Consider the following 25842-nt stretch of genomic DNA (forward strand, 5'->3'; position numbering starts at 1 on the left):
CTCACGGAGGCACGCGTATACCACTTCTATACGATCCTACCTTCTATGGTTCTATAGATTCTACAATTGTCTATAGTCGTTTCATCTGTCAGTCAAATGTCAACCAAATCGAGATGAACAAGACGACATACCAGCAGGATTTTTGCCACCCATGGGAGGAGAGAAAACATTTGTGTTTTATTATTTAGGAGAAAAAATGATTGAAACGTGGCATTCATGTAATCTAATATATCAAATGTAGTTTAAAGAAATCTACATGGAGTATATGAAACATAGACTGTGATCTGGTTATTATAAGAATCTGGTTATTATAAGAATGGTGTAAAGTGGAACCGTAAGAGAAAAGTGTTCAATATGTACATGAAATATGTATTTGTTTTGTCCCTCTACCTCATGCTCGACAGTGCGTCGTCTATGCACATAAAGGGCGAATTTTCTACAGATGAGTTCTTCAAATTCGTAGTCAAATTTGGCTTTCAGAAAACTGACATCCATTATCAAAAAGAAACATATGGATTCATATTCGGCAATATCACATCAAAAGAGCGTTTTATGTATCCTATCACATTTGCTGTGTTGAACAGGCATCATTTTATTCATTATTATAAAAATCGGGATATAGAGAACAAGGAGCTGGCATGTCAAGTCATGTTCCAGAACTTGAATACGTCTGCTTACCACCCTAAGTGTAATGCTGGAGGACAGGATTTTTTTCGGCGCATCCCTTGCCCAAAAAACGAAGTTTGCGTTGATGAAGACTCCCTATGGAATGTTGTAAAGAAAAGTCAATTTACTTACGACATTGAGAACCCAGGCCAACCAAGGTATGTATATGTTGCAGTCAAAAGTGTGAACTGGTCAAAAGAACTTTTAACCGACAAAAACAGGCAAAACTGCTTTTGACTGAGCATGTTGGTCAAAAGTAGTTTTACCTGAAAATCATACCTATTTCTGGCAGCAGTTTCGTTTTTAGGGCGTAGCAAAAAAAAAATAACCCTAACCTACCTATCTCTGGGAACAATTTCGTTTTTTGGGCGTAGCAAAAAAAAAATAACCCTAACCTACCTATCTTTGCGAGTACTTTTGACTGCTAGTAACAGTCACAATTACTATTAACCAATGATTTTCAGGTAAAACTACTTTTGACCAACATGCTCAGTCAAAAGCAGTTTTGGCTGTTTTTGTCGGTTAAAAGTTCTTTTGACCAGTTCACACTTTTGACTGCGACATATATAAATTTATAACTTTCAATGAAAACCCTTAAATTCAAATTACTGCCCCTTTTATTTGTCATCAGCCAACCCTTGGACCTTACACACTTGAAAGTATGCAAGTGTGTAATAAAGTGTTTTGTCTGAAATTGTAATAAAGTCTTATGGCAAGAGAAACAGTATGAGGATCCCTTACCAGTGTTCCTATTTCCCCATGTAACCTTAATGAAGTTTTCATTTTTATATTACACTATACTCTGTATCTTTAGGTATTTAAATAAAAATTAATAAAATGTAGATAAAAACATTACATGATCAAATAATGTAGGTCAAAGTCAGGTCGTTCAGTGACAGATCCAGGCAGTTTTGTATTTGGTTGGTTATCCATTAAATGTTATAACTACCCAAAAATGTTCAAATAGTTTGTTTACTTTTATTTTAATACCTAAAGATACAGAGTTAAAGTTTCTGCCCACCTTATGGCTTATAAAAACTAACTATCCTATGTCATTCCCTGAGCCTCAAACTATCTCCATACCAAATTTCATTTAAATTGGTTCCGTGGTTTATATGTGAAGAACCAGAAAGACACAGTTATTGCACAATCTCTTTCATATTTTATGTAGTTATTTTTTTTATCTAAACATGGGATAGAACTAACCTGTATGTGCAACTCTAGCATTGTTAAAAATTCTATCTGCCAAACTGGGGCTAACTGCATTGTTGATCAAGCTATATGTGTAATAGTTAACTGAAACACTTTTTCATTTGTCATACCTTATATTTGTATTTATTGAGATTAGCCAAGTACATTATAGTAATTTATTTACCCACAGGTTCTGGTATGTGTCCATGGTATCCTGCTATCTCAATGAGACAACATGCACATGGCATCATTACAAAGGAGCACCATCGAAAGATAATAAAACCATGACAAATGTCCCGCAAAAAGTCCAATATGACTTTTGGCTGGTCAATGGGAATCCTAATCAAAGTCTATACAATAGCCTGATGTACCAATTTTCGTTTGATCATCAAAACACCCTTGAATTGTATTTGGTGTTTCTGCTTTGCTATATTGTCCTTGTGCCAGTGCAGATTTATGCTGTCAGGTAAATTGTGCTATAATCCTTATTCCTTATCTATTTTATTGTATGAATAATCATCATATGGACTAGAAAATTACAATTACATGTAAACATGAAGCACAGTAGGTATATAACTGTACTCTATTTTCCTTAAACAGAATGGAACTTTTTTTTGTAAGAAAAACAAATTAAAACATTGTATTATATTAATTACATTCATTACAACATTGAATTTTTTTTGGGAAAAAGGTAAAACTGTCATCAATTTTGTAAACTATAATACTTACATTTTATTGGACTATTTTATGAATGACTAACTCTGTCACATCAATGTTTATTTTATATATCTTTCAGGACACAGAAACATCCAGTTACAAAGTTATTCACCTGCAGTCTCATACTGGAGTTTGGTGCCATTTGCTTCAATTTCCTGCACACAGTGAAGTTTGCCGCAGATGGCGTAGGATTTACTGGGCTCGATGTTGCTGGGGATATACTGGATATTATGAGCCGGGTAAGTTCAACATGTGTAAATTTAAATAACTTTATCCTGGAGGAACCTCTTAAGTCCCAAAAGCTTAATTATGTTTTTGAATTTGGTATTTCTTTATTAAAAGTTAAAAATACATTTTGAAAAAAGACCTTTATAAGTTCCTCTGGCACTCAGGAGGCTAAACATAAATTTAAAAATAAAATAGCCATTTGTCTGTTGTACTTGCATAAGTGTGGATATATAGATAATTCAAAGAATACACTTTTTATTTTTATGTTCAGTCAGATGTTGTGGGTAACAGAACTACATATTAACTTTGTCATGGCCACGCCAAAAATAGGGACATTAAATATATTGATGAATGTCATGATCATCATCTTGTTCTAGCTAGTTTATTATTAATTATTACTTACCACTAGTCATGCATGGCATCATGCTCTCAATAACATATCTATCTATCTCTGTGCGACCATATTTGTGTGTTGACAATTGTCTGATATTACAATATGTACAGATGTAGTGAATAATTGTTTTCCATCGTATTTTCTCGGAAACGTTCGTATTTGTCATGCTACTTCAGTCAACCGCAGTATTTTTTGTACCGTAACTGACTAAAATAGCAAGATACATTCATACGTTTCCGTGAAAATACGATGGAAAATAATTATTTACGCACTACCTCTGTACTGGTCTGTACACAATGTTGAAACATATTTTAATGTTATATTTCAGACCCTCTTTATGCTGCTGCTCCTGTTATTGGCAAAAGGCTGGGCAGTGACCAGATTGGAGCTTACATACAAGCCATTGGTTTTCGGCGTGTGGCTGGCATATGGCATCGTACATATACTGCTGTATGTGTGGAATACAGTAAGTTCGCATTTTTTTTCATTGGTATTAAGTCACCGAACCCAATATCATCGGCGAAACGAAAGCCCACAGACTTCGCTGGTTCAGTCACCTACTCAGAATGGGAGAGGATCGGGCTGTCAAGAGGGCGTTCTTGGGACGACCGACTGGTAGCTGTCCGGTGGGTCGGCCCAGGTATCGCTGGGAAGACAGTGTGACGGCGGATCTGCTTCAGCTTCGCGTCAGTAATTGGCAGGAAGTTGCGCAGGATCGGGACAGGTGGCACGCTCTCGTTTCGGAGGCCAAGGCCCGGTTCTCTTTGGATCGCTGAGCCAGAATAGTTAGTTTAGCTATTAAGTCAACCATTAGGGCTTATTTAGACTATGCGAGAACTCGCATGCGAGTTTCATTACATTGCGGGTTTTGATCGGTCGGTTGAATTGGACGTAACCAACAGTCAGCAATGTAACTAAAATCGCAAGCGAGTTCGCGCGCCGTCTAAATCAGCCCTTATACATTGTTGTATATCGTGCGATAAAGTTCGAGTAAATAAATACCTTTATATATTATAATATTTATAATTATATATCGTCGTCTAGTACCCACAATACAAGCCTTATTGAGCTTACCTACTCTAGATCGATTTGTGTAAGACTATCCAATACTTATTTTATTTTGCGTCTAATGCGGACGAATAAAACTAAAATTTCAGACGGAAGTAGATATCATAGAGGAAATAGACGAATACCAAACGTGGCCGGGCTGGCTCATCCTCACCCTGCGCGTGGCCATCATGTCGTGGTTCGTGCTGGAGCTGCGCAACACGATGATGTACGAGCACAACATGGCCAAGCTGAACTTCCTCCTGCATTTCGGTGCCTCGAGCTTGGTGTGGTTCGTGTATCTGCCGGTCATCGCTTTGATAGCACTGCAGATTAGCCCCTTGTGGAGGTTTAAATTTTTACTCGGTAAGCGATTTTTAGTAGTAGTAGTAAAACACTTTATTGCACAAAAAGAAACATAGCATGAAAAAACACACATAATTTGTACAAAGGCGAACTTATCCCTTTCAGGGATGTCTTCCAGATTTTTATTACCTATTGTATTTTTTTTTTATCTTCACGAAAATGTAGGTGGGTGGAGAGTAGTTGTACTCTTGTTGTATTACTGTCCCACCAGCCACGGAACAATAAATGTTATACTAGGTTTTACTTAGTAAATCGTACATTATGGAAAGAGTATTAGACCCTAACCTACCACAAAACCTGGGTCCAAGAGAACGTAGCCATGGCAATGCGTTAAATGAAAAAGGTGATTCACCTAGGTATTGATGCCTGATGGTACGTGGATAAGCTGAATTTATGAATGAAAGTGCGTTTGATAAATGAAAATTACCCACTTAGAATAGAATAGAATATAGAATATGTTTATTGCTCACATATTGATCTTACTCTACAAGTACAATAAGGTTACAACATGTTACCCTACAAGGGCATTGCAAATACACGTGCATATAAAATATGTATACACATAAGAAAGGTACACTATAATTTATCTATTTCTACGCCTATTAAATATAACAAAATTATTATTTTATTATCTTTGAATTATACTTATTTTCATTGAAAAACTCTTGCAGGGAGTAAAAACTGTGATCTATTAGGTAGGTTTTTAGCTTAGTAACAAATTTTGTGTATGTTTGCTCGTTAGTTATTTCTTTTGGAAGGTAATTATAAATTCTTATAGTCATTACGTGAGGGCTCTTGTTACTAATTTGTAAGTTACTTGATGGTATGGCTATTTTATCTTTATTTCTTATATTTATGGCACATGTGTGGCGGTCTGTTGCTTTTGTATATAAACTTGGATTCTTGCGGACAAATTTACTGGCTTCTAGAATATATAGACACGGTAAAGTTAAAATTTTTAAGTTTTTAAAGTGAGGTCTACAGGTTTCAAGGTTTTTAATATTTGTAAGAATTCTTATGCACCTTTTTTGCAGTATGAATAGTTGTAGTATGTCTGTGCTATTGCCCCACAAAATGATTCCATATTGGAGGCAGGTTTGGGTAAATGCATAATATGCAGCAACGGCCGTTTTAAAATCTGTGCTTTTTTTAATATTTCTTAAGACATAGGTAAATCGAGAAAGTTTTGTACTAATTTTGTCAATATGAGATTTCCAATTGATATTTTCGTCGATATTTATACCAAGAAGACTGCAATTACTAATTTGTTGGAAAGTATTATTCAGGTATGTGTAATTTATATCTATTGGGGATCTTTGATGGGGTCTAAACTGTATAAGGTTGGTTTTTTTAAGATTTAATAGTAAATTATGGTCATCAAACCACTTAACAATTACGTTTAGGATACTGTTCATTTTTTGGTTTACTTCCTCATTATTTTGACTTGAGAATACTATGGAAATATCATCGGCATATAAAAAACATTTGATATTGATGGAGTTTATTATCTTTGGCAGGTCGTTAATGTAAATCAAAAATAGGATACAACCTAGGACACTACCTTGCGGAATGGAGCATGTTATTTGTTTAGTTTCTGAATATATTTTCTCAACGGTTTTCCTTTTAATATCATAATGTTCTACTTCAACTAATTGGATTCTGTTCTTCAGATAGGACTTGAACCAGTTGTGGGCATCTCCACGTATCCCTATTCCGTATAATTTATTTAGTAAAATGTCGTGTTTGACACGATCATACGCTTTACTCATATCAAGCATTAGTCCAAAAGCAGAATGCTTACTGTCTATTATATTTATGACTTCCTGAATGAATTTGTAAACAGTGAGTACTGTACCTCTCTGCTTTCTAAAACCAAATTGGCTATCATCAAATATGCTATATTTTTCACAAAAGTCTGATAAGCGTTTCACCATAATCGATTCAAAGATTTTAGAGAAAGTTGGCAACATTGCAATGGGGCGATATTGGTCTGGGTCGGTTGGGTTTTTTGTTTTAGGAATAGGTTTGATAACGGCTACTTTTAAAGCATTTGGAAATGTACCTGTTGTGAACGATTGGTTTATTAAAAATGTTAACGGAAGAATCAGCTCATTTGAACATATTTTCACTAGTGAGGGGGGTATTTCGTCAATTCCGTAACTGTGTTTGTTTTTTAAGTTCCTTATAGTCTTTTCAACTTCTATGTGGTTGGCCGGAGATAGAAACATCGTATTGTGTGTGGAGCTAAGAACTGGACGCCCGCTTGGTTGATTATTAATATTATTTGTATTCATTCCAACTGAAGAAAAGTACGTATTAAAAGAATTTGCTATCAATTGAGGTTGATCTGTCATTGTGTCGTTTATTTTAAGGGATATATTTTTCTTAGGTTTATTTTTTAAGTGAGGTTTTTTTGTCTGCTCTCCTATTATTTTCCATAGTGTTTTTATTTTGTTGTTCGAACTATTTATCCTTTTATTATTGTACATTTTCTTTGCTATAGTAACACTTTTCTTTAATATTTTTGTATAGGTTTCCAAATATTGAATTAATATAGGCTCAGCTGACTGGTCAACAAGGTTTTTTAATAATCGTTTATGTAGACAGGATTTTTTTATTCCAGGTGTTAACCACGCTCTTTTTGGAGTTGCTTTAGATTTCTTTCGTTTCTTAGGTATGCAGTAGTTGAGTAACATTTTCAATATATTACTGAATTCGTTGAAATTTTCATTTATAGTATTTTGCGGAGATAGGATGGAAAACCAATTAATAGTTTGTAGTGCCGTTTTAAATAATTGTACATTTCTTTCTGAAAACGATCGTTTGTAGTATGTATGACTCTCGTGTTTTTTATTTATCTGTTCTTTCGCGACAGGCACTGACATTTACTCCCTTATGGTCTGAAAACCCAAAATCTTGGACATCTACGTTAAATCTATCGGAATCTATTGAGGTTCATACCAAAAGCAAGGTTTCGTGCTGGCCGCTTTACTTACCTACTATGGTTACGATAACATTGACGTGTTCTATATTTTACTTACTATTTTTCATTCACTGACATATGTACTGCTTTTCTTGCATATCAATAAAAATTATATTTATTAACGTGATAATCTGTTATTTACGTGCAACCTAAACGCTGGACCCCTTTGCGCTGCTCTGCCATAACCCGGACAATGGTTATGGCCCAGGGGTAGGTTGCAAAAAGTGATTAAGTGACGACGCTTTTAAATTTTATTACGACTACTAGAAGTGTAATAAAATGAGCACACATGTACGTATTGATGCTTTATCCAAGGAGAACTACGACAGTTGGAAGCTGCAAGCAGAAGCCGTTCTCATAAAAAATGACTTGTGGAAGTACACTAACGGTAAGGTAACTAAACCAGCCGCACCTGAAGCGGACGCGAACGCTTCGGAAGCCGCAACTAAAGCGGACGCTCTAGAAAAGTGGTTAACGGAAGACGCCAAAGCAAAATCTGACTTAATATTATGCATTAGTTCATCAGAACTACGCCACGTCAGAGACTGCAAAACATCGAGGGAGGTATGGTTACGACTAGAATCTATTTACGCCTCTCGTGGGCCCGCTAGGAAAGCAATGTTGTTAAAACGACTATTGTTACATAAAATTAATGAATCCGGAGATTTTCGCGAAGAAATTGGCACATTTTTCGACGCTGTGGACAAATTGGAGGCAATGGAGGTGAAGATCCACGATGATCTTTTATCTATCATGTTATTATATACCTTACCATCTAGTTTTACAAATTTTCGCTGTGCCATTGAAAGCCGAGATGAATTACCGAAACCAGAGGTTCTCAAGGTAAAGATTTTAGAGGAATACGAGTCTAGGAAAGTGAATACAGCCGAAAGTGATGTAATGTATGTACGTGAAAAAAGGAGAACTTGGAACAATCGGAAAGTTAATACTAAAGGAGAGCAAGGGACGTCACGACCACAGGACCACTCGGGGAATGACAAGAACGATGGATATGAAAGAAGAGTAATGAATTGCTACCGTTGTAATCGAGTCGGCCATAAAGCCGCAGATTGTCGGGAAACAAACCCAAAACCTAGACAATATAGTAATGTTGTGGATGAGGGACTAATGTCTTTAAACGTTTCAGGTATACAAGAATGCAACATTGTTGATGACCTTAAACAACAGTGGGTGCTTGATTCCGGGTGCACGTCCCATCTTTGCAATGACGTTCACTTATTTGGAGCTACACTTAAACAATACAATGGTAAACTGAAGTTGGCTACTAACACGAGCGCGGAGGTTCAAGGTAAGGGCTTAGTTAGACTATCGGCATTGACAGAGAGTTCAGCACAACCTATTGAATTTAAAGACACCTTGTATGTGCCAGATTTGAGAACTAACTTGATGTCGGTGGCAAAAGTTACGGATAATGGCTATGATGTATATTTCACACGTGATATAGCCAAGGTATTGGACAAAAGTGGCAACGTTAGGTTGATTGCTAACCGTAGAGGTAACTTATATTGTCTACAAGAATGTGAATCTGCAAACGCAGTCGCGGATTGCAAGATAGATCTTCGGCTTTGGCATGAACGCTTAGGACATCTAAATGCCAGAGATGTTACTAAATTGTTGCAGAAAACTGGTCATGAGGTGAGTCAAAGTTTGATCCATATGAAAGTACTACGTGATTGTGATATTTGTGCAAGAGGTAAGTTGTCTGCATTACCGTTTTCTGAATCAAGCGGTCCATGTGATGAGAGACTGCACATTGTTTATTCTGACATAGTAGGGCCCATGAGATGTGAAGCGAAATCTGGTGCTAAATATTTTATCACTTTCATCGACGACTGCACACGTTGGTGCGAAGTATATTTTCTAAAGAATAAAAGTAAAGCTTTGGAAGCCTTTAAACTCTACAAAAGTTATGCTGAAAACTATACGGGATTGAAGATCAAATATTTTCAATCAGATAACGGCCTTGAGTATTGTAATTTGGAATTCAATGATTATTTAAAGCAAGAAGGGATACAGAGGAGGCTAACTGTGCCACGTACGCCACAACAAAATGGAATAGCGGAAAAAATGAATCGTACTCTGATTGAAATGGCCAGATGTATGCTCTTAAGTAGCGAGTTGTCCACCGATTTTTGGGCCGAAGCTATCGATACGGCATGTTATATTAGGAATCGCTGCCCGACATCTAGTCTAGGAGGTGACATACCATATGAGAAATGGACCCAGAAACCGGTAAAGATCCACTATCTACGGAAGTTTGGGGAGAAGGTTCATTTTCTGAATAAAAACCCTAATAAAGGCAAATTTGATGCCCGCGGGATACCTGGAGTATTCACTGGCTATCCAAAGACCAATAAAGGCTTCAGAGTATGGGTGCCACACGAAAGAAAATTTGTTGTTTCAAGGGACATCAAATTTAATGAAAATGTGCTCACTGAGACCATGTTGTTAAGAGATGAGAAAGACATTCTTGAAATTGAAGCTTTTCTTCCTACAGATGCTGTACAGGCTCAAGATACAAACAATATAAATGAAAAACAAGGAAAAGTCGAAATTGCCCTCTCTAAAGACACAGAAGATGTGAACATGCCGATTACGACAAATAATGTGGAAAGAGAACAAGAACTTGAAACTGATGCACAAGATATTATAGAGTCAGATGAGGATTCGCCACCTGTGGCAGAAACTGTTGAGAGAGAACAGGAACTCAGCAGAGAAGCAGGAGTATCGGATGAAGTGCGCAAAGTTATATTGAAAAGAGGACCTGGTAGACCAAAATTCTTGCACACCGGACAACCAGGACGACCAAGAAAAGTCTACAATTATATTGAAGTAGAAGAATGTAATAGGGAATTTGAGAAAGAGAACACTACTGAAGAATACAGGGACTGCATGGTAGATGAAAAGGATGTGGCTGAAGAATACAGTGACTGCATGGTCGACGAAGAGGACGCAACTGAAGAATACAGAGATTGTATTGAGTTTGCAGGTGTAGCAATGGGAATATCTTTAGATAATGCCCTGCGTAGTGAAGAACGATTCGAATGGGAGCACGCAATACTCTCTGAAATAAGAAGTCTCGTGCATAAAGGGACCTGGACTATCGTCAAAAGGCCACCAAATACAAATGTCGTTGGCTGTAAATATGTATTGACCACTAAAGTTAATGTAGATAAGACTAGCAAGAAGAAAGCCCGACTAGTGGCGCAAGGATTTAGTCAACGGTTTGGAGTGGATTACGATAAAACTTTTGCACCCGTTGCCAGACTAGAAACAGTACGACTTATGATGGCCCTTGCTGCAGAAATGGACCTAGAGATTCATCAATTGGATATAAACACTGCTTATTTGAACGGTTACCTTGAAGAGGAAATATATATGCGTATTCCTCGATTGTTAAAAGAGTGTTTGCTAAAACTGGTGTATGATAATAAAGAAGATCCCATGGTGGTGAAGAAAGCGAAAGAAATGCTTCACGATTTGGAAGCAGGTGGCGACGCATGTCTATTACAGAAATCTTTATATGGATTAAAGCAGGCAGGCCGACAATGGAATAAACGATTTGACAAGAAGTTAAAAGAGATGGGATTATTACAAAGCCTCAACGAACCGTGTCTTTATATGAGAAAGCACGAAGGCGAACATTTATTTGTCCTAGTTTTTGTTGACGACGTACTGATCGCATCAGAAAATGAAGACCGCATTATACAATTTAAGAATGAGTTGAGAAATGAGTTCGACCTTAAAGACTATGGACAGGTTAAATACTTTTTGGGAATTGACATTAGGAGAGATGACAATGGCATTGTGTTGTCACAAGAAGGCTACGTCAAGACTGTGTTGGAAAAATTCAATTTATCTAATTGCAATGCTTGCAAAACTCCAAGCGAGTTATCTATAAGTATGCCTAACAAGGTAATTGAGGGCGAAATTAAAGAAAAATGGCCGTACCGCGAGCTTATAGGGTCACTTATGTATTTATCGGTAGCGACTAGGCCCGATATTACGAATACTGTGATTAAGCTTGCCCAGTTCGTAAATAATCCTGATTCGAGCCACTGGAAGGCTGCTAAAAGAGTTTTACGATACCTTAAGGGAACGGCAAACTATGGTCTTATTTACACCAAGACCGGTAAGTCAATTCAGGCATATTGCGATGCAGATTGGGGAAGTTGCCCAATAGATAGGAAATCTTATTCAGGGTACTCTTTCATTCTAGGAGGGGCTAGCATTTCTTGGTCTTCTAAAAAGCAGAGGACAGTAGCGACTTCAAGCTGTGAAGCTGAATATGTTAGCCTCGCGGAGGCTCTAAAAGAAGGTCTATATCTCCAAAGTTTACTGACTGAGCTCGGTTTACCAAGGTATGCTGATATCTCTATAAATACCGATAGTCGATCTGCTATGTTTCTTGCCCAAGATCCTGTGTTTCATGGTAGAAGCAAACATATTGATATAAAGTACCATTTCATACGGGGGACTTTAAAAGATAACAAAAGTATAGTTCTGGGACATGTACCTACGGAATCAATGCTCGCAGATGTGTTGACAAAACCACTACCCAGCATAAAACATAACAAATGTATCATTGGTCTGGGTCTCAAACCCTTTTAACAAATATTGTACATTTGGTTAGAATTCTCATTTAATTTTGTTTGATGTTAATGTATTACGTTTTATATTATCTTACTATTATATCTTATTAATATTGAGCATATGTAAAACAACTAACTTTGCTTTTGAGGAGGTGTATTGAGGTTCATACCAAAAGCAAGGTTTCGTGCTGGCCGCTTTACTTACCTACTATGGTTACGATAACATTGACGTGTTCTATATTTTACTTACTATTTTTCATTCACTGACATATGTACTGCTTTTCTTGCATATCAATAAAAATTATATTTATTAACGTGATAATCTGTTATTTACGTGCAACCTAAACGCTGGACCCCTTTGCGCTGCTCTGCCATAACCCGGACAGAATCAAAATTAGTAAAAATAACATCTAGGCATTTTGCAGTATTTTTGGTGACTCTTGTAGGTTCTTTTACATGCTGTATAAAGTTAAAAGTTAATAATAAATGTATTAAGTTCTTAGATAATGTCGTTTTTTTGAGTATGTCTACATTTAAGTCCCCCCCTATTATAACATTTTTATTTTTATATTTTGTATGTAGGTACTAACTGCAAAAGTTGTTCAAGTTTTTCAAAAAATAAATCAGGGTTTCTATCACTATTTGGCCAGTAAATAACAATAATTATTAAATTTGACTTGCATAATTCTATGGCACAGGTTTCAAATACGTATTCTATGGAAATGTTGTTTATATCTATTAAATCTACATATTCGATATCTTCTCGTAGGAAGATACATACTCCTCCAGCTTCGTAATTAGACCGGCAAAAGTAACGTGACAAATTATATCCTTCTAAGTACAATAGGTCTATTTTAGGGGTAGTTATCCACGTCTCAGTTATACACAGGGCATGTGAATTAGGTTTTTCATCTATAAAGGCTTCAACTAAATGTAACTTATTATTAATACTACACATATTTTGGAAAATTATATCTAAATGACTAGGGTTAGGGACGAAAATTATTTGTACATGATGCCGAAGGAATCAAAGGTCTTGTACTAATACGGGCTGCGCTCGTGCTCGGGCTCGGGACTCGGCTCTGCGCGTTATCTTGCGTCAACGGTGTCTCGGGACGGGCTGCGCTCGTGCTCAGGACTCGGCTCTGTGCGGTATCTAGCGTCAACGGTGTCACGGGTTCTGGTCTCGCGGTTGATTGTTTCAGCTGAGTTTGATGCAACTGCTGGTGTACCGCTGTCAGTTCGGTAACGTCTCGTCCATTAATTATAAGTCTATTATTCCGTATTACAGCTTTCTTTCCGTTTTGCCTCGCTTCTTGGAGCCTTTTCCTTAATTCTTGTCTTAAATGTAGGCTTTCAGCATCTAGGAACTCTGAAATGTGCAGTCCTGTACTTTTTAAGTATCCCACATTGTCTAAAATCTGCTTTTTTATCCTTTTGCTCAATAACTCGATCACTAATGGCCTCCTGGAAGGTGCTCGTCCTATTCTATATAAATCGTCTATGTATCCGGTGAGGTCCATACCATAAAAGTCGTAAAATACATGTAGTACTCTATTTAGTAATTCCGGCTCTGCCTCGCGCCAGGTTTCACTCATGCCGTAGAGTACTATTTTTTTTTAGTTTTCTGTGTTATTTCTTGAGGTGATCTTACAAGCTTCTTCAGATTGCATATTAGTGGTTGTATTTGTATGGTTCAACTGTTCTTTAGTAGCTGCCGCGTATGACATTGGGCGTTTCAGACATTCTTCTAATGAAGCGGTCTGCATTTTTAGTAAGGATAACTCGGTTTCAAAATGTTGTTCAAGTGATGACTCGGCATTGTGATGTAGAGACTTATTTTGTATTTCACGTATTTCGGTCTGTAACATCCGATTATCATTTTCTAATGAATTAATTTTCTGGCTTAGGTTATTTATGTTTTCGTTTATTTGTTTTTGCTCTTTAGAAAGCTCATTCGTTTTTTGAGTTATTTCTAATTTAAATGAAGTGATCGCTGCATATACTTCTGTTTGAATAATTGCCGTCAATTCGGAGATAGTAGTATGATGGTGTGATGCCAGTTTCTGTTCTAATAATTTGCTGAGAGCGCCCATAGTAAGAGTACTATCAGCCGTGTCCAGTTCCGAAGATTGCGATTCGTTCAAAGTGTCACCTAGCAAGCTGGTATCAGTGGATTCGCTATTTCTCGACTGGGAGTTATACATTGCTTTTACTGTAGCTGGTGGCTTTGGTCTTAAATTCATAGTTTTGTAAGTCGTATTTCTTGTACTCGATGGAGGTGTTTTCATAGTTTGCGAACTCGCAGGTCTCATCGGTATTGGTATGTTAGTATTGTCGCCCTTCGGGAGTTTACTTTTGCAACTTACGCACATCCATGTTGCTTTGCGATTTGGGCTCATTGTGTTAAAGAATCTTTTTTCTGCATTAGCACACTGTAGACATGAAGCCTCTTTACACTTCAAACACTGTAAATAGCATCTATCGCCTTCGGCTATTAAAGTTCCACAACCTGCACACTTTCTATCTAGTGGCGCCATCTTTATGTTTAATGAGGCAAGTGTCGATTGTGTTGTGAAAGAACTAGTTGCGGCTTCTAGTGATTATTTTGTGAAACACGGTGAGTACGTCAAGGCTAGTTATGTTGCACAAGTTTTCTCATAGATGGCGGTGTCATATAAACAGCACTAAGGTCATTGACTTATACGCATCACTTTTGGCGGCACTTATTGTTTTGAATGTTTAACGGTATTAATAGCAATATTTATTGTCTATTTAGCTTTATTGTATACACTGTAACGTCACTAAATAATAAAACGATGAAAAATTTGCACTTTCGACACTGGTTTTAGCTATTATTATTTGAATATAAGTACTCAATTATCGTTCAAAGTTTGGTGAGGTTAGAATTTGAACACAGAAATTTCACTGTAGTCAATATCGAAGCAAGTATTTTATTTGTCCACACTTGTGTTGTGTATTTACACTAAACTAAACACTTTTAGCACGGTATGGGATTCGGAAACCCATCTTTTGTATTATATTTGTTTGCATTCAAGATAGTATGCAAAAGATTGTTTTGGTTTCCATTGATAAATACAAATAACCAATTTAACTTCAATGGAATTACCGCACCCGGGTGGATTTCAGCACAAAAAATTTCACCATACAAAAAAATATTTTTTTTTAAATGTTTAATTTAACACGATTCTAGCTGGGTAAAGTAATGGGGGGCTGTATATTGAGGATATGTATGGTATTTATACAATCATTTGTGGCTTATATTTGAAGTTATCGCTTTCGGAAAATAAAAACGCAAGATGGTGATGACAACCATGGTATGGTAATGACTCTTTTATAGACGGTAATGACACTGCATGTACGGTAATGACGATTTGGGAACTAATTTACATATGTATTAAAAACGTATTAAAAAAACAAAAACTTTTTTAATTGTAAGACTTTAGAACTTTAATAAACATTACAAATAACATGTTTTTGAATATAAGACTAGCTACATAAATTATTTTTAGAAAATTATAAAAAATACATTTTATTCGTATAAATAAATATATAACAAGTATTTTTATTGTATAATTTTAAATAATTTATGTTCCGAAATAGGCAATTTATGTATTCATTTATTTTTTTGGGTTTTTTCAATGTTAAATCATATTAACAATATTGTACTCTTATTATCAGTTTAAACCCGCATCTTCTTTTATCTACTGCATAACTTGGTATTTATGTCATATTATAAAATTACTGGCTTACCAATGAGCTTAATTTTTATGATATATTACTTTTTTTTGATAGTTTGATTCATTGCACAAGTTTGTATTTTTGTTGTTTTATTAATTAACTTTAAAAATAGCTATAATGATTTAAATCCATATATATGTTGTTTAATAGCTAAACATTAATATATAATCAGTGTTTTATAAGTTGCAAGACCCCTACTTGTAATGCATGTCATAAGTTACAAAATGTTAGGTATTGGGTCCGGTGACTACCCAATGGTATAATTATTAATTGCTGTAATTATATACATCAATTAATATAATATTATCAAAAAACATAAAGCCATCACGATAGTGAGCCAGTACCGTAGCCTATGGTCGCTTAAAACTTAATATATGTTGCTTGTTTAAATACTTTGTTTTAACACGACTAACATGCAATTACAGACTCTAAGTTGCACGATTTACATTATTAGATTATAAAAAAAAAACATTTGTATGTTCTAAGTTCTAAATGACCTAAATTTTGCCTACTTCAGTCAAAATGTTAATTAAAAACTAAGCATCCTCTAGTGTGAAAGAAATAGTTATATCTTCTTCTACATTTATTCTAAATTTATAAGGTAGACATTATATAGTGTTAGAAGACATAGAGAACGTTTTTCAAACATACAGCTTAATTTCATAATGAATTATAGCAAAATAACTAGAAAAGTTTCTGAGAACCGTCATCACCATACACATGAAATCATCACTGGTCGTCATTTTTTCCCGGTGATGATGGGTATGGTGTTGACGATTTGAGAGTTTCTTGTTTTTATTTCTAGAATACGAATAATAGTAGTTAATGTCTATGCTACACAATAAACTTCATGTAGTTTGCCATTCATTTCAGTAATTATTTCTAATATATCATTTGTAACTTTTTTAAACCAAAGCATAACGGTGATGATGCTCTGTTGTGACAAACTACGTTTTACAAATTTGTTCGTAATATTTCTCACGATTCAGTGATGTGACTTTATAGTGAAATCATTTTTGGCATTCTATACTAAAGTGAAAAATAGGGCAAGGACCTTTAGCGGTATTTCGTTGTTCATACACCGAGATAAGCTCACATTGACATTACCATAACGGTGTTGACGAATATTCGTGACAAAATTTTAAATATTTTTAAATGTACTTTCTCGGTGAAGGAATTATTGCATATTTTTTCATGTGTTAAACAACAACATGGAAAAGATATAAGTAAATGAAAAATCGCAATCGTACGATAGGTATGCTATAATTTTCACTGCAAACAAAAAGGTTCAGATTTTTCCGGTCGACGGTGATGATTTTAGATACATAAAACATTTTATATAAAAAAAACGATTAAGTTATTGGAGATGGTAATTGAAGGAACATGAAGATAATAGTTCTTAAAAACATATAAAAAAAGTTGCAACTCGCACAACCTACTAGTTTTTTTTATAAAGACCGAACCATAAGTTTTCGCTGGATTTTGAAATCCACCCACCCATATTTGAGTTATCTGTTTGACCTTTTAAGTATTTAGATTTAACATAGAATTGTTTTTATTAGTTGTATGATATAACCTTTTGGAATTGAAACAATTTTTGAAGAAGCTGCTATAATTTCAGGTATTACATATTCGGCGGACTGCCTGGCGTTCTGTGTCATGACACATCTGCTGTGGCCCACTCGATCGGAACAGTACTTGCTGCTGGCTCCCTCTGATTACACAGGTAAGTTACGAGTTTCATAGCCGATAGGTGACAAAAGGAATCATGTTACTAAGCCTCCGCTGTCCCTCTGTCAGTGCGATGTATTTATATCCATATAAGTAGACAGATGAAATTTTCAGTCCGAGTTGCTATAATGTATGTATATTGTATGCATATTATAATATATCGTTAGGTGACAACCAAAACTCCCTAATTACTACTACTAGTTCATCTGCTGTTTTCATGTAAAAATGTGTTGGTTTTATTTGTACTCATCCCAGAAATCCCATATTTCGATTATCCGAACTAGTCTCGGTCCCAATTAGTTCAGATAATCGTGGTCCTATTATTAAAATAAAGAATAAAATATAATCGTCAGATGACAACCAAAACTCACTAATTAGGTACTACGCCAAATTCAGAGCCATATGATAGTGAACTGTAGTACCAAAACAAGGTTCTTTATTTTTAATTTTTTTTTTGCAATTAGTGAATTTTTGTTATCAGTTGACGATATATTCTATATATATAAACATGGAAATAAAATACAGTCAGCAAAGTTGCGAAGCAGCTATGTGTCAGTTATCATTATCAGTTAGAGTGATGTGATAAGCTTATTTGCAAACACCACACTCCATTTTGCGGGCACATCAATTAGTAAGGTTCGGACCGTTTTGCACTATTTTATAGGTCCGCTACATCCATTTCCTCAAACGTCCACAGACCAGACTCAAACGATCACTATTCTGGTACAAATACACGCAGGTATTTCTACTAATGTCTGTTCCTAACCTCGTCATCATTTTTCACGTTACATTTTAATTTCCAGCGGGCATCGAGGAACTAGACGAGTTCAACGAGTCGCCGCACGTGGTGCACAGCGACACGGTGGCGCTCACGGCCGACAGCGTCAACGTCGACGATGAGGACGTCATATTCACCCGCTCGCACAAGAACACCGTATACTCATAGCGGGACTAGACCAATCCAGGGGAAACTTCGAGAATTTTGTCCACGAGGCAGTCGGTTAGAACGAGCTAAGTGATCTTTGAGATTGTTAACCGGCTCTGCGTGTCAGACATTTTTAGACGAGGGCTGATGATAGCCTATTAGCCATATTGAGCGGACAATGGGATATATGTATATGAGGTTTATTAATTTCTAAATTTTGTCCGGTCCTGCACTTAAGTGGGATGTGTCGCACCGTTGTCAAATTTTCAATACCTATGAGTAAATGTCGATTTAAGTGTAATATTAGTCATAGGCGTTATATGTGAATAGATACGAGTATACAACGCGTATTATGATAAAGTGCATCTGTTGTAATAGGTACCTACAGCGTAGACAAACTATTGCACAGTACCGATAAAGAAAAAAAATGGCGGAATAATATAATGAGTTCCTCGAGCATTGTTTTAAAGAATTTAAAGTAATTAGGTATAGTGTATTTTAATGTGCAGTGTCAAATCGAAAACTTAGTCACGTAGTTGTAAGTAACGGGACGATATCTGTTTTCTCGTTGAATAACATTTTTTCATAAAGTATTCTTTAACCCAAGACAAGGCAAGAAAATATTCAAAAGAAAACCTTGAAACCACTTTTATTGTAATCACTTGCGCTATATCTATGTTTGAGGCTACGTAACACTGGCGCATGTTCTTATACTTGAATACCTAACTTACAATTTTGCAATTTACCTATAGTTAGAGTGCGCTAGAACGGCTACATTTGAAAAATTGTTCCTCAAAATTTGGCAGAACCTCCTGACAACCGGCGTCCTACGTGTAGTACATAGGCCCCAATCAAGTTTTGACATTGCATCAACTTGATAGTTTAATTTAAATTAGCAAATTTGATACCCAGTCAGGGGGTAAAAACCCTGATAAACAGGTCAGACAATTTGTGAAAAACCTTCTGTAGTGAATATTTACAATTTTACTCCATTGAAAGAAAATACCATCTCAAGATTTTTGTCGTGTTATTTGATGTTGTTTATACTAGGTAGTTGCAGGTTACATGTATTAGATGATTAGTACCTACATATTTAGGTAATAATGAATGTTCTAATGAGTGTCACTGAAATGTGCCAACCTGTGAGTCAAAAGTTGCATAACACACTAATCACTTTTGAAACTTTTTATGAAGTATAGTAGGTACAAAATTAACGAAGGCGGTATAAACAGTTAATAAACCTGCGAGTCGAAACTATCTTATTGCACAAAGCCTTAATAGTTCATAACTTTAAATGAAATAAAAATATCTTTATATTGAAGTTGTTATATCGAATAGTAGATTAAAAATCTGTCTCTAATAACTGCTTTGCGTACACTTTCATTCTTGGCTGAAATCAGTTTTATAATACTCTTCCGACTCTTCAGAGTATAAGATGTTAATTTTTCTTAGGCTTGTATAATAGGAAGTTAACGAGATCTTCCACCAAAAGCGTAGACATTTTAAGTGATTTTTAAAACGATAGATGTCAATTACCAGTAGTAGAAAAAGTAATACTAACCAATAATACCAATCATCTCCTCAGACTTATGAAATCATTACCAGCGACAGAGACGGAACTGTACCTTTTGAAATAAAACATGAATTCAAACATTTATTCTTCTGCTCGTCAACAGATAGCTGCTATCGCTCATGATAAGTTGAGTGCAATGTTATGTCTGTAGACCGCGTTGCAAATCAGAAATAATCACTCAACTTGGCATAATTATTTATAAATATATAAATTGAATTTACTAAAATTTAAGATGTTTAAATAAATCAATGTTTTATATAAAGGTTTTAACTTTGTATTGCTGACTGAGAAGAAGAAATGAATGAAATAACTCGCATAAATATCGTTTAGTAGGCATACATTTTGAATAAAATTGAAAATTGAATTACATTATAAAAAAAACTACCCGAGTTTTGCTCATACGTATCTATACTGATGTGCCGTTGGAAACTATTCAAAATTGCGAAATTTCCACATGGTAAAATTTCGGATATTCTCATATTTTTGTATGGGAATAGAAATTTACCATTCCCAAAATGAAAGTTTCCCTTGTTTCCTGAGAAATGTCGCTAAAATTTCCGCGAACTTTTCCAACTTTTTGGAAACTACACAACTTACACATCTGTAGGTACTCAACGACATGCTGTTGACAACACAGCGCCGTTTATTCTGACTTTCACACCCACTGAAAACAAATGACACACATTGTTTTACCGACAGTTTACCAAGAGAAATATCTAGATTCTGAAATGTTTCACTGTGGATACTATACATTACCTTAAGGTCGTATGTACTGTACAGTACAGTACGTCTCTACACATTCTTATGAAGTAAATTTGTAATACCTAGGTACGTACTATAAATGTATAAGGTTAGTTATATATAGTTTAATATTGTAAGAATCTTATTTTTAAGAAAGATTATTACGAAATGCTTAAAGTACAAGTAGATCTCATAATAGAAAGTACTATATTGTGTTACATATGATTTCATTAATAGAATGTATTATTAATTATTTTTATAAATACATGCATAATGCAGGTGCAATGAAAATTGGCGCGTGTTGCTTTCTATGTACTTGTTATGATTGCTCATAAGATGCGTCCAGATTAGCAAATACATGTTTGCAAGCTCACATAAGCACGTAATCTACAGCAAACTCGCGGTGCATTGGTTTGATCTGGACACATCTTTACTATACGTAGATGGGATAGTAAGAGAGGAATATAAATATTTGTAGAGCAGAGCAAGTAGACGCACGATTTTTATCCTTTGCTTAAAAGTGGATATATTGTTTACGTGCCAAATTCATCATATTTTACAAGCATTTAACTTGCAATGTATGTATGTTCCCATTATTTAATTTATGGTGTACCTACCTATTACTTACTCGTTTACGGCAGAAAAACGGGAAGAGGAACAACAGTAATACTGAATTTTGTAAACGAATTTGACAATTTAGGTAATACTTCAACAAATACATTTATTATGTATAATACCTACGTTGGTATATCTTTACCGAGGATGCTGTAACCCATGGTATAATAATATGTATACTCCGCCTGGTACTCTCTTCCCGTCTTTTCGTGGTCACGTGACTGACACAAGCCTACGTCATCATGCGACAGCGCTATATGATAATATGCGATAGCGCTATATAAAGTGGCAATGTTATTGTGACGTAGGCTTGTGTCACTCTGGGAAGAGAAGACCATGTTTTATTAGACTATGCTGTAACCACTTGAATACCAATAACATACATAGAGGGGGGGCACCAACAATTGTGCATGCCATCTTAACGATCACTGAAACGATAAAGCAGGTGGGTTAATTTAATATATGGATATGGTAAAATGTTATTGTAATGCATCAGCTAAACAAAACCGGCCCTTGTTTTGATCATTGTCCCTAAAATCTCGGCTATTAGTTGTACTATTTTTGATTCGATAGCCGCACTATTCTTCAGATAAATTCAACATCTTTATTTCTGTTGTTGTTGTAGTAGATTTCTGTCTATTGTTTTTTTTTGTGTTGGATGAATCTAATTTAAACCTATACATATACCTATATACCTATTGCGAATTTATTTATTTCATTTCAACAATATTTATGACCCTACCTTAAGTACCTAATTAGTCATGTAAATTATATTAAGCTATGTGTGTATTGTGTATATAATGTTAACTTTTTTTATCAAAATGATTATTGGGTTTGCTTTGTTTAAATTAAATTGTTTACCTATTATATACGTAGACTTTTTTGGCAAATTTTCGTAACGCTCTCCCTGAGGCATAAATCATCTAGGTAATCTTTCAACCTCGCTCGGGTTAACCAGTTTAGTAGCGAAATAAGCTATTATTATACCATTAAACTAATTTTGCTTGCACAGAGGCTCTCAGCTCGGAGTGTTTTATATGTTTGCAAATTAATAGATTTTAAAAACATGTCACTAGAGATTAAAGTTACTACAGCTAGTGATTATAAGTACTGAAGTGGGTAGAATTTAAAACACTCGTTGAGAAATTCCATCTTCTTCCTCGCGTTATCCCGGCATTTCGCCACGGCTCATGAGAGCCTGGGGTCCGCTTGACAACTAATCCCATGATTTGACGTAGGCACTAGTTTTTACGAAAGCGACTGCCATCTGACCTTCCAACCCAAAGGGGAAACTAGGCCTTATTGGGATTAGTCCGGTTTCCTCACGATGTTTTCCTTCACCGAAAAGCGACTGGTAAATTCAAATGATATTTCGTACATAAGTTCCGAAAAACTCATTGGTACGAGCCGGGGTTTGAACCCGCGACCTCCGGATTGCAAGTCGCACGCTCTTACCGCTAGGCCATCAGCGCTTATTTGAGAAATTCCATCTATGCAGTTTAAATTTATTTCCTGGATGGACGAATTATCACACTGGCGCCGCACCCAGAAATCACAACTTCAGTGTGTTATTACTCTACATTTTCGTTGGCAGACTACACGGCTTGCTCTCAGTACATTTAAGCATACACGATTTCATAGCCCTAAGGCCACTTTTATTAAATTAGTACCTAATAAAAAAAATAGTTTGCAGCGTTTTCTTTTAAGAAATGTTTAAATATCCTATCTTGGTTTACATTAAAATCGTTTCAAATGACGTCTGGCCGGGGAACTGCGCAATACGAGTACATACTCAACATTTATTACATTATAAATATACCTATCTATAATACAGACAGAACGTGAATTTGGCTCACTGCCCAATTCCCTGGGACAGGCGCTAAGTCTCAATTTGATCGATGTGAAGTAAATGTACTTTTTACCCCCGTATGTTTATGTAACATTTTGAAACTGTAAATAAAGATTTCATATTATTTTTGAAATATGTTTTAATTTAATACTTACCTAATACTCCTGTTGCTCTAAGGGTGGTATTTTGTCCAATGTGTATTGCGTCTCAAATTTTGCTTTAATGAGAGAGTGAGACGCACTGACATTGGCACAGAAATTGGACAGGGTGGAATACCACCCTAATTCAGTCACTGATATTCGCTCACGTAACGTAATACCTATCTTTGTTATCCCACAGTAGGTATTTGTGTCAATTTTCTTTCGTTGCATTTAAATAAAACAAGAGTTGCCAACAACAATAATTTATTTACCCACACATTTATGCACACAAAGATTTAAAAGCTAGCACAGCACTTATTTGAATTAATAAATTAACACCGATCACGGAATTTCTAACAACATTTGCGAAACTACGTAGGTACATAGGTATTAGACTAGTAAAAATATGACCATAGATGACCTACACCGAAAAAATAAACTTAAATACAATAATTTAACACATGGTTCACACCTTACGAGAGAGATCAGCGGTCGTATGATTGACGGAGTGATCCACGTGATAACAAGTGCGACAGAGAGGCAACACGTCGAACGTGGTCCACGGTAGGCCCTCTGATAAAGCAAATACATAGTCTAATAAAACATGGTCTTCTCTTCCCAGAGTGACACAAGCCTACGTCACAATAACATTGCCACTTTATATAGCGCTATCGCATATTATCATATAGCGCTGTCGCATGATGACGTAGGCTTGTGTCAGTCACGTGGTCGGAAGAGAGTACCAGAGGCGGAGTATATTATTATATCATGGCAAATATCACCTTTTTATAATGCGCGGTTGAAAGAGGCAAACACTAATTATCACGCTGTCACGTAGTGTATGTAGACCATCATATCCGTACTGCGCCCTGTACCGGCCTACATATTATTCGACGTAACTTGTCTCTTAGACCTCTTTCCCACTGACGTCCAGTTTTTTGCAGGATCCCGTTTTCTGTAGTATGCATGCAGGATCCCGCAAACAGAATCCTCGTGTGAAAGTTAAGATATATTAGCTCGTATACCTACTACTAAAACGGGATCCTGCAAAAAACCGTACCCGCAAAAAACTGGACGTCAGTGGGAAATAGCTTTTACCAGTAAGTAAATGGACGAATGCTTTTCGTCGGATAAATCACGTTTAGAGTCTGTGGGGAAAGGAAAGAGTCGTGGAATATAAGGGAACCAATACATTCAGAGTCATACTCTTCTCTTTCCGACTATATGTAGACTTTAGAATGATTTCGGTGCATGATGGACCTTTTTGACATCCGGGACATTCAGGTATAATCGAAAATCCTCTTTCCAAAATGGAAACTTCCTTGATTTCTTTTAAAATTATCCAGAAATCCTTTAAAACATTATTTGAAACTTTCCACAACCTGCTCTTTCTTCAAAATTACCTTGACACATTCTTATTCTCTTAACAATAAAGTCGCGTCAAGATCATTCTCGATCGCTTAGCAACTATTGCTGCTGACTGTACCTACTCATGTTAATAATATGAGACAATGAATGTCATAGAATTTGGACGAATTTGGTAGGTAGTTAAGTACCTACCTACGTTTTTCTACGACGCAAACGGTTTATTCGTGAGTTTCAGGGATAATTTCATGAATAAAATTGAGGACGGCTTTTAGACTGATTGCATCGTTTGTTTACATTATTCGGTAGGATTTACGTTTATTGTGGATTTCCCGTGGGGAAATAGGTAGGTAGTTAGCTTCAGACATTACTAGTGTATTAATAATAAAAAAACTACACGCTCTTACTCTAAAACGAGTAGTTAACAATAGTCGTGTATTACCTGTTTTTATTAAACTTTTCGTCCGCCTATTTTATCGTTTTACTTTCGGAGGTAAGTAAAACGGTAAAACGGTGTAGGTATCTGCCTACTTTTCGAAATAAGATTTTACATAGATTCTAGAAAAAGCGAATAGGTAACTAAAAAGAGATAAAATATAAACAAAAGCCAGCTATCGACAGGTACTTAGATAATTTTAGAGTTATGTTTACTTTATGGATTATAAACACTAAATACATCATACGATCGAGCGCCGTAGATTTAATCTCTAAATTTAGAAGGAACGGGCCGCGGCATGAAGCCATATAACTAGCGAGGTGCTTACACAGGAAGATCCACACAATCCAATTCAGTTATACCTGGCCTATAGCTCGCTGTATAAACATACTGTATAATAGTGCTTGATATATATAGGATTAGTTTTCATAGCGCCGTATACATAGAGATTTATAATTATAATCGAGATGGATACCTGCAATATATGCATCCCATGGCTC

The 25842-nt window shown here is 35.8% G+C and overlaps 1 protein-coding gene across 1 annotated transcript; it reads left to right on the forward strand.

Annotated features, from left to right (window-relative positions):
* Positions 1 to 137: 137 nt before the first annotated feature.
* Positions 138 to 22696, forward strand: LOC134797360 (transmembrane protein 145). The gene is made up of 7 exons (XM_063769585.1): positions 138 to 824; positions 2048 to 2323; positions 2654 to 2813; positions 3525 to 3662; positions 4354 to 4609; positions 17589 to 17693; positions 18502 to 22696. Exons 1-7 carry the CDS (start codon positions 355 to 357, stop codon positions 18642 to 18644), a joined length of 1548 nt encoding a protein of 515 aa, XP_063625655.1. The 5' UTR covers positions 138 to 354; the 3' UTR covers positions 18645 to 22696.
* Positions 22697 to 25842: the final 3146 nt, after the last annotated feature.

This window comes from Cydia splendana, chromosome 1 (genome assembly GCF_910591565.1).
Source record: "Cydia splendana chromosome 1, ilCydSple1.2, whole genome shotgun sequence".
NCBI classification, from domain to species: domain Eukaryota; kingdom Metazoa; phylum Arthropoda; class Insecta; order Lepidoptera; family Tortricidae; genus Cydia; species Cydia splendana.

Excerpts from the sequence above, each read along its gene's own strand:
- LOC134797360 (XM_063769585.1), top strand. The coding sequence starts at position 355 with ATGTACATGAAATATGTATTTGTTTTGTCCCTCTACCTCATGCTCGAC. Across the intron at positions 825-2,047 it reads GAGAACCCAGGCCAACCAAG|GTTCTGGTATGTGTCCATGG; the intron begins GTATGTATATGT and ends ATTTACCCACAG. Across the intron at positions 4,610-17,588 it reads GAGGTTTAAATTTTTACTCG|GTATTACATATTCGGCGGAC; the intron begins GTAAGCGATTTT and ends CTATAATTTCAG.